This window comes from Pteropus vampyrus, unplaced genomic scaffold (assembly GCF_000151845.1).
Source record: "Pteropus vampyrus isolate Shadow unplaced genomic scaffold, Pvam_2.0 Scaffold619, whole genome shotgun sequence".
NCBI lineage: Eukaryota > Metazoa > Chordata > Mammalia > Chiroptera > Pteropodidae > Pteropus > Pteropus vampyrus.
Window position 1 is genome coordinate 403243 of NW_011889400.1, and position 10804 is coordinate 414046.

Below are 10804 nucleotides of genomic sequence, written 5' to 3' on the forward strand. Positions count from 1 at the left end.
ATTTTGTGAATAAGTGAGAAATTTTTATTACCATTTTAATTTACATTATGAAGTTGATTATTTTTCTCTGTATTTATTGTGCATTTAATTTCTACCTCTGTGATTTCTTCGTTCTATCCTTGGCCCATTTTTATATTAGATATTATTTTCATTTATTTGTAGGAGCTCTTTTTATATTTAGTATATTAATCTTCTCTCTATGGTAAAAGTAACAGGTATTTTCTCCCAGGCTGTTGCTTATCTTTAAATCTGTTTAGGTATCTTAATCATAGAGAAAATTCTAAATTTTACAAAATCAATTTTTGATTAATTTCTTTATAATTTCTACTTTTTGCATCTTACTTAGAGAGGCCTTACCTAATTCAAGATATTAAATTATTTTTCTAGTTTTTAAATTAGTTTTATATTTCTATTTTTAACTCTTAGGTCTTAAATACAATTATTTTTGTATATGGCACAAAATAGCCATAAAACGTTATATTTTTCAAGGATTATCACCAAATGTCTAACACCAATGTCTTACTGATGTGAAACTCACATTTAATGTAATCTAAATATTTTCATTTGAAATTCATTTTTTACTATCTTTTTATTGTTTCTTTGATCTGTTCTTCCCTGCAAAAATACACAGCGTTTTAATTTTTATACTTTCATAACTCATAACATAAATGTTGGGCTGTGATTTTTTTCCTCCAAAGATCTAGCTCAGCAATTTCTCAAAAATTATGATGCATTAACAGCAGTGTTGTGCGTGTGTGTGCGTGTGTGTGTGTGCGTGCGCAAGCGTGCGTGTATGCATACGTGTGCATGCTGGGGGAAATAGATATATATGAATGTATTAAACATATATACATTCATGTGTGTATAAAATTTTCTGTCATTTGATGAGATTTTGGAAAAAGAAAGCATGTATGTACATTCAGTCTGCCACTTTGATCTGATTTACTTTGATTCTGGTTAAGTGAATATGCTCATTAGTCTTGAATTACAGCCAACACTGCTGAGCTCTTAAGAGCAGAATTCTTTATGTATATATGTAAATGTGAATTTATATGGGAGACCTTGATTGTTTTTGTTTTTGAAGCATATGATTTTTAAGCTGAACTTTTCCATAGTCTCACAGAAGATTCAAGGACAAATGAATGCACTAACTTGGCTTTTTGATAATGTCAATACAAACAGTGATAATATTACACATTTACAAATCTATTTTGGCACCTATTGTGCACTTAAATATGTGCATAATAGGAGCCAAATAAGTTCCTCAATAATTTCTTCTCAGAAACAATCAGGTAGCGAAAGGATACTAGTTTAGCTTTTTTTTTCCCATTAATTTTATTTTTAATCTTTGCCTCACTTCTTTATTTTGTAGATGAAGAATGTCTCAGATACTTTATTGTTCTTTTCTTATCATTAGTTAGTGCATATATTTTAAGGAAAAAAATCAGATGCAGAAAAATGTAAAAGAACAAGAAGTGACTTAGCTAGCTGCTGAAAACTTTTGATCTTGTATTTTTAGATGTGTTTACAACAGCAAATCCAAATGGCACCCAGTCAGAAATATCCGTGAGAGCAACAACTGATCTGAAGTTTGCTCTAAGAAACTGTAAGTACTGAAAGGCACCATTGCAAATATGAAAAGCCCTTAGAGCAAGACTTGAAAACACCACTAGAGAGTATTGGGTAGAAAAAAGGTCTTAGCAGAGCTAATATCAGAAGTCTTAGTTCCTAATTAAGGAGACTCCATGTCTGTTGCATTGATAAATTCAGAAGGCGAGGAAGTTCTTACATTTCTTAGCCTCATATTTTTGGTTTGCATGGAAAGAAAAATTAAATAACTAAATTTAGGACTCTAGAAAATTCTATGTCTTTCTTAGACTGATGTTTTTACTTCTTTCTGCTTTATGCTTCAGCTTCAAATGTTGCTTCCTTGCATCTTTCCATCAAGCATAACTATTTGATAAATAAAACCATTGTCGGCATGGGATTTTGGAGGCCCTTAAAAGTCCTTTAATTGCATATAACACATCTTTCACCTTTATGTGTAAATAGCTCATATCTATGAAACTAAAGCATAAAATGGAAGATAAGGAAAAGAAGGAAGTAAATATAAAAGAACGTTCCTGGCTATGGCAATTTCAATATTGGGAAAAGCCAGACTCAGTAATGCCTAATTATTAATAAAGATACTTGACAATAATGAAATATTTTGAGTAATTTCAAACCTCAGGACAAAAATGAGATAGGGACATTTCAAGGTATACATTAATTAGACAAATGATTCATGAGAATTTTGCTTGTACAAGCAAACAACAATCTGAGTTCTTTGTGACAAGACACTGAGAGCCTATTTAAGAAAACAGACCAGGTACTTCACATTCCCTTCGGAGATGGCCTATTGAGGACCATGAGAGATTGAAATCTCCAAAATAATTTTGACTAACAATTGTGTTAGTCCCGAAAATTCTGAAGGCAAGGGAGGTAGCTGAGGCAATCCAGACACTTTTCTCCAAACTAGAAGAGGGTTGCATAGCAGAGTGTAAGGATTACTTACCAATTGTTTGAGTCCTGTCTGAATCAGTGTCAACTCTGGTAACAGAGCCTCTTTTCCACGGTTTCTTGCCAACAAGATACCTGTGATGGTGCTATTTATAGGTTCAGTCTGAATTCATTCTGCCTCTCTGTAGAATTCCTCCTATGCTGAGCTTGCCAGTACTGCATATGGAACTTTACTGACACCTGTATTTGGCGACATTAACTAAAATTTTATACAAACATCATGGGGGAAACTATGGTCCTCTAGTCGTAATTGTCCCCAAATACACTCTTACTGACATATCTCCAGATGGGCACACTATAGACTGAGATATGTACTAAATCAAGCCTGAAAATCCTTGACTGGTAGCTCCAAATCTTTATATCTGAAACTGTGTTTTGAGTAGTATATTCATGTTTCCAAATTACAAGGACACTGATGCTGCCTCCCTTTTCATGTCATTACACTGACCAGTGACCAAACTGTCCTCAACTGATAGTATCAGTTCAAGGCCTATGCAGGAACCATCTGAAACAATGTATCTAATCCAATAGATCTTCTTTACCTCCCAAGGGAGCTTGTGGCACCACATTCCCAGCTTTTCCTCTCTCTGGAAAATTATATGAAAAAGTTTTCAGTTTTATATGCAAGCAACCAAATTATCACGAAAACTATTCTTTCTTTTCCCTCCTTAAAATTATCTCAAAAATTGTCAGCATCTTTCTCTTTTTTTTTCCTTTCTCCCTTTCTTTGTTCCACTTTTTAGCTTAAAAATATGCCTAGTCATAGATATTGAATCAATGTTTTTATATGCTGATAATACATTATCCCTTTTTTTAGATAAACTCATCAATGAAACAACTACATCACCTACTAGCAAACCCAATGAAGCACATTCTACTCATCAAAGTATTAAAGTTACTACACTGTAGTCATACCTGGAGCATATCATTATATGAGTAAAAATTTAAGTTTCACTAGCCTGAGTATTTCATAAAGTAATAGCATGATTAAAGAATTTGTACTGCTGCAGTTTAAAGTAACTCTAAAATCTTTTAAATGGTGAAAATCTAAGAATCTATTTTCAGATATATCTAACAAGGGGTAGGAAGTAAGCTCTTTTTAAAATGCAATTTTATTTTAATTTATATTTATGTTTATATAAATATAAATTATAGATTTATAGATTATTTATATTTCTATTTATATATTAAATATATATAAATGTATATTTATATACATTTTAATGTAACTTTCAATAATTCCATAAAAATTTCTACCTGCTTGAGGAATAAATTTCTCTCTGCATAGAGTCAATTACTAATGTTTCCTAAGATTATTTGGGGGTGAGGGATGTCGAAAATGAGAGGTTGCAAAATCAAAATCACCATTTTACTTTCCTGCCAAGAATATTGTTCCTTATAAAATATTTGTGAAACCCTAACAACCCAGGATGGCTCTCCTCTAAGGTCTTGAATGAATGGTCTAATTGAAGACAATGGACCTGTCGTTACATGAAACCCTATTTTCTCCAGTTCATGCAGTCCAAGTATGTTCCTAATATGATTACTCTGAATTCATTTGCAACTTTAACGTTACTAAAACAAAAGCAAAAACAAAAACCTTATTCATTTTTTAGATATATTTAAAAATAGATACTTGATCATCCTGGTATTTCTCTCCTTCAATATCTTTAGTAATTTACACTAAAGTTTTAATTTACTAGAAGTACATGAAGAAGAAAACACTAAAGAACCCTCTGAAAAATATATTCGAACTATTAAAATTATAAGGTTATAGTCATACCTGGAGCATATATCATTAAATAAGTAAAAATTTAAGTTTCACTATTTAAATTTGGGGTTATATTCTAACAGCTTAACCAGGCATTCAAGTCTGAAATGAACTTTCCAGTCTCATCTCTGGTCACATGCCCCATTGATGTTTTTCACTCCAGACTACCTAAAGCTCCAAGCGCTTACCTAACCTGCTCATGGTTCTGAGTTTGCTCACAGTAGAATGACCTCTCTCTCACTTCGTTTGCCTAGCAAACAATTACTAGTCCTCTAAACCTATATTGATGCATCATTTCCCTTTCGAAGGGTTTGCAGGTTTTGCAAGTTGAATTTGGTTCCTCTGTGCATCCCACCTGTATGTTTCCTTTAAAGCCCTTCTTATCCTACAAAGCAGTTAACAGTGATTCTTGTCTGCTTCTGAAGTCAAGCGTGTGTTCCTTGAGCATTAAGACCTGCTTCTTGTTCATTTCTGTAACTTAGTGCCAACCACAGGGGTCTGGTATATGGTAAGAGCTCAGATATAACTGTTAAATGACTAAACTAACAAACAAATGAATGTTCTATCATGAATTTACTAATGCCAAATTACCTTATTTTGTTATCCTGTTCTATTTTGTTTTTTAAACAGAAACAACCCAGGGTCCAAATGAGCCTGCGTTTTGGACAATGTTAGTTAAAGGTAAACTAGCAGTAGTTAGGTAGCTGGGAAAATGTTTTATTTTTCTAAAGTCTTATGTAAGAAAGCCAAGATCAGTGTAAATACTAAGAATTAATGTCAACATTTGCTACCATCAACACATGTAATAGCAAATGCAAAATAAACCCAGAAAGTGAATCGTGTCAAGCATTTTCTGATTCTCCTCCCAAAAGTTTTATTCTCCTATAAATGTTGCAATCTAATCATTCAGTTTATTTATAATTAACATTTTTAAATAAGTCTCTTGTCCAATATAATCCTTCTTTGCGTTAAGAGCATTATGCATGTAAGCATATAGAAATGCCTGAATAAATGCAAATTACATATCAAAGTACATACATTCATAAAATTAGTGTACATATCATAAATATATAAGCATGAATTATAAATGTAATGTGCATGTCATATATGTGTATGCATGTATAAATGTAATGTATATATCATAGATGGGGCACATGTATAAATGTAATATCACACAGAAATATGCATGTGTTATAAATGTAAAATATATACCATATTCAGTCAATCTTCATTATTTGCTGATTCTGTATTTGACAATTTATTGACATCTAAAATTTATTTGTAACCTCCCCCCCCACCAATTAATATCTGATGCACTTTTGCAGTCATTTGCAGACACTCTCAGAGTAGCAAAAAATTTTAATTCCCAGCTAAGGGAGAACAAGGCAACATTCTGCCTTCTTATTTCAGCTCTCATACTGTAAACAAATGTCCTTTTTGTGGTCTATTTAATGCTATGTGCATTTTGTGCTTTCTGTAAGTGATTTTGCTATTTAAAATGCCCCCCGTGTGTAGTATTAAAATGCTGGCCAGCGTTCCTAGGCACAAGAAGGCTGCGATGTACCTCACAGAGAAAACGTATGTTAGGTACGCTTCACTTAGGCATGAGTTACAGTGCTGTTGACTGTGAGCTTCATCTAATCAAACAGCAATATACACTAAAAGAAAGTATCTTTAAACAGAAACACACATGAAACAAGGTTCTGTATTGATTGATTGACGAAAATGTTGTGACCAGAGGCTCACAGGAAACTAATCTTGTATGTGCCCTAGGATCAGCAGTTCAGTATTCACTAACTCAGGGTTCATGTGACTTCATAGAAAATAACTACCATGAATAAACTGTATATACTATACACATATACAATTTTAGTTAATGAATTGTGTTTACTATAACACCAATTTGTTGTTTTAACAGCTTTAAATGGAACACCAACCGTACAAAGTGGAAACGGAAAAGATAACTTATTTCAACCAATTCCAAGTAAGAACAAAACACTTCGATTAAATGAATACATAAATACTTGCACATAGGTGCCTGCATAGTGATGCTGTTTTTCCTAGCAAGATGTAGTACATGTAAGAGCGTAGTGTGGTGGCTAACATCGTATCAGAGAGGACATTTACTGTTTCAGGAAATTTATGGTTCTTAAGCATTGTTTTCTAGTTACAATACTGCAGATGACTATTTCCATCTTGTTTTGTAACTTCCATTCCTGAATCAGATAAACCAAATAGAGGGGTAGGCGATTTTCTTTTTTAATTGATAGACTTTATTTTCAGAGCAGTTTTGGGCTTACAGGAAAATTGAGCAGAAAGTATAGAGAGTGTTCATATATTCCTCCTGCTCAGTTTCCCCTATTATTATCAACTTGCATTTTTTTTATAACTTATGAGCCAATATTGATAATTATTATTAACTAAAGTCCATAGTTTACATTAGGGTCCACTTTGTGTTATACAAATCTATGGGTTTTGACAAATCCATAATGTCACGTGTCTACCATTACAGTATCATCCAGATAGTTTCACTGCCCTAAAAATTCCCTGTGCTCCATCTATCCATTTCTCTCTCACCCCAACACCTGGCAAACCACTGATCTTTTCACCGTCCCTATAATTTTGCCTTTTCCAGAATGTCATGTAGTGCAAACATATAGTATGTAGCCTTTCAGACTGGCTTCTTTAGCTTAGTAATATGCATTTAAGATTCCTCCATATATTTTCATGGCTTGATAGTTCATTTCTTTCTATCACTGAACAATATTCTGTTGCATGGATATACCTATTTGTTTATCCATTCGCCTATTAGAGGACATCTTGATCACTTCCAAGTTTTGGCAATAATGAATAAAGCTGTAATAAGCATGTATAGGTTTTTATGTGGATATAAATTTTCAACTCATTTGGGTAAATACCAAGGATTGTGATTGCTGGATTGTATGGTAAAACTATGTTTAGCTTTGTAAGAAACTATCAAACAGTCTTCCAAACTGGCTGCATCATTTTACATTCTCACCAGCAATGAATGAGAGAATTTCTGCTGTTGAATGTGGTAATTTTCATTAATGGATTAATTAAATTTATATGAGTTTTAAAAAAAACCTGATTTGAATGGAAAATTTCATGACAAGGTAATATATTAATGTCCCCCAAAACTTCATCCTACAAATAAACTATTGAAAAAGAAATAACATCTGGTAATGCATCTAAGTCCTGTCACGTTAGTTCTGCACTGGATTATCTGACAAGTGCAGCCACTTGCCTTACAGTGCTTCAAGAAAATAGAATGAATTGCCTTTGTTTAGAAGAGCTATGTATAGGAATGACAAATGGTGGGCCGCTTGAGAAAGATTTTGTCTTTTCAAGTAATTAAATTAAGCATAATTCATTTTCTATCATTTATTGAGCACACAGTAAGTGCCTGGTGCTCATACACATTATTATGTCAGTCTTCGCAGCAACTCTATGAAGTTGATATTATCTCCAGATGATATTATTTACAGATGAGAAAATTGAAGCTTAGAGAGAAACTCTGTCCAGACTTATAACTTAATTTCCAGTGGTTAGGAATTTCAAACCCTTTTCTAGTTTTGACTATCACCTTGAAAAACAAAATGTACTATAAGTACACCTCTTCATAAAAATGCTTTTTAAGGAATAGCAAAGCAATTAGGATGCAGCCCATTTGTTTAATTCTGAAATAATCTGCCCAAAGATGTCAGTCTTTGACAATTGCACACATTTCATTCCACTTGGTTTAAGATTGCACTTTGACAATTACAATATTTTATAAATTAGAGAATTAGACATGAGAGCTTGTCATTGCTTATTACCAAAACCTCATTACCTAGAAAATAATGAAAGCCCCTGGAACTTTTGGGAGAATGTTAGGGGAGAGGGAAGAAATATCAACATGGTCATTTAAAATCATTACTAAGTAAATGTCTATTAAGTCAGTCATACACAGAGAAAAATATAAAATTTGGCAATAAAGATATGTTTTCATTAATAGATTTAGTAAAAAGACTTTGGACATTTCTGGATCTGAACATTTTTATTGTATAACTTATTTTAGAAAGTTAAATAAATTTCCATATCTTTTTTTAACATCAAGAACACTAGGTTTGATCTCAGTAATAAAATGGCAAATTGAGTTCTTAAACTTCATGGAGAAAGCATCTGGCACTCCATCCTTTTGGCTTAAAAGAAAAATCTATCTATATCCCAGTAGTAGAATTGCATCTTTTGCTTTTGAATAATGAATTCCTTGTGTGTAAATTCACCACTTTTTTAATAGTAATTATTTTAGAGTCTTGAACTGGTTTTTATTAGTCAGGGTGGGGTCTGCAACATATACATTCTAATATCTAGTAAACTGGGTTTAAAACCAGATTTTGCCACTTATTAGCTCTGTGCCATGGGAAAATTCATAAACTTCTGTGATACTGTAAAATGGAGCTAAGGACAGCTCCAGGATTGCTGTGAAGGTTAAACGGAAAAAAAAAAAAAAATGTTAAGAGTACTTGGCCAAAGGGAGCAAGCAGCCTGTAGCCTTCTTCTTTGCATTGCCTGAGGATAGAGGAGTTTAGCAATGAATACTCCAGGTGGTGGAAGACTTCTCTGCAAGTGTTTTTGCAATCTTTATGCCTCTGGAAAAACTTGATGAACACAGTTACTCTTTTTCATTGCATTTTCTTTCTTTCCTTTCAGACTCTGATTTGAATAATACAGATGAGGACAGCCAGAAAGGACTACAGGATGTCAAATTAAAATTAATGCTGGGCATCTCATTGAGTACCCTCTTCCTTTTTGTCATCCTCTTGGCAGTATCTAGTTCCCTACTGTACAAACTGAAGACAAAGTAAGTCTACACACCTCTGGAATCTCCATAACATATATGATGTGAATCTTTCACTCTCTTCTCTAGTGGACTGTTAGGAAAACATGACTCCCAAATTTATATAGAAGGTATTCAGTTGGTTCTATTTCCTCTATTCAGAAAGAAGCATGGGCTCTCAGGGAATATCCTACTTGAACATTTCCTCAATATTTAAAATAGTTGTCTAGAAATAGAAATCACCCTAGTCAACTGGAAAAGATATAGAAAATTTAGATATGCATCTTTTTTTGATAGCCTTAGAACAAAAGAGCTGTGAACTCTGTTCTAAATAGCACATTTTCTTACAATCTAACATTTTTCATTCATTTACATAGTGTTATACCAAGTATCAATACACTGTTTGAATTTTTACAATGCTTTTTTGAGTTGAGCTGCAAACACACACAATTTAAAACAATTTTTGATATATGTTTTCTTTTTTCAGTTATAAAAAGAAATCTGAGAGTGAATATTCCATCAACCCAGAGCTGGCAAATCTGTCTTACTTTCATCCATCAGAAGGCATATCAGACACATCTTTTTCTAAGAGTGCTGACAGCAGCACATTTTGGGGCACCACTTCTTCAGAATTGAGAAAATCAGACACAAAGTCAAAATCTAGAATGACGGACGTGATTTCCTCAGCCTCAGTTGATGACATAGGTTTGACTGATGAGAGAAACTTACCTCAGAATGAGGAAGTTCCCGCTGATACACAACTTTAATTTTGTCATAAAAAAAGTATCTTTCTTTGTGACTAATGTCTAAAACTAATGTCATGATTTGGAAACTCTGCTGAGACATTTAAATTTTCTGGTGTCTTAAAAGGAGGACATATTAAATAAAATTCTCTCAGCTATAAAAAATATATAATGGAAAAAATACAAGAACATAATTTAAGGTGTGGAATACTCAAGTAAAAATAATCTTGGAAAGTGACTTATGAAAAGTAGTCACTCTGGGCTGGTTTATTTTTAAATGAGGACATAAATATCTATTTACCTTACCGGGGGGCGTTTTGAGGACTTTCAGGTTGATCGGCATGATCCATGCTCCTCCCCACCACCAAAGCAAAAAGAACATGCTTGTTCATGTTTTATTGTCAAAACAGTTGTGCCACATCAAGAGATGAAAATAAATTAATAATAGAGACACCTAGTATTCTTGAATTGTTTAAAAGTCATCAGGGCTGCTCTCACAGGACAATTAGAAAAAAAAATTTTCTTTTTCCATTTCTAAGGTATCCATAACTACTTGAGATAACACGGTGCTCCAGATGAAGAGAAAAAACAGAAGGAGTCCCAGCACATAATTTCTTAGAGAGCGATTCATGGACCCTGAGTCTTTTAGAGCTAAAGGGTCTTTCCTTCTCTCTTCCCTCAAGCATCCAGGCTCTTATGCTCCATTGGAAGAAAAGCAAAGCATCTCAAGGACTAATTCAAGTTACTAGGGACTTATGAGGCCATCCATCCCAGGAGTATTTCAATTTACAAAGAAAACCAATGACATGGTTTTTTTTCCCTCCCTTTTATGAACTAGTTTCAACTGGAAGGATTTTAGGGAAATGATTCAGGTTTCTTGTGGATATGTGT

At 33.3% G+C, this 10804-nt stretch overlaps 1 protein-coding gene across 1 annotated transcript in view; it reads left to right on the forward strand.

The window, feature by feature from the left end:
- The window catches only part of EQTN (equatorin), a 12153-nt gene extending 2216 nt beyond the window's left edge, over positions 1 to 9937 (forward strand). The window contains 5 exon segments of the mRNA XM_011384733.1: positions 1520 to 1606; positions 4961 to 5011; positions 6249 to 6314; positions 9044 to 9194; positions 9658 to 9937. Coding sequence (XP_011383035.1) covers positions 1520 to 1606; positions 4961 to 5011; positions 6249 to 6314; positions 9044 to 9194; positions 9658 to 9937 — 635 coding nt within the window.
- The last annotated feature ends 867 nt before the right edge of the window (positions 9938 to 10804 follow it).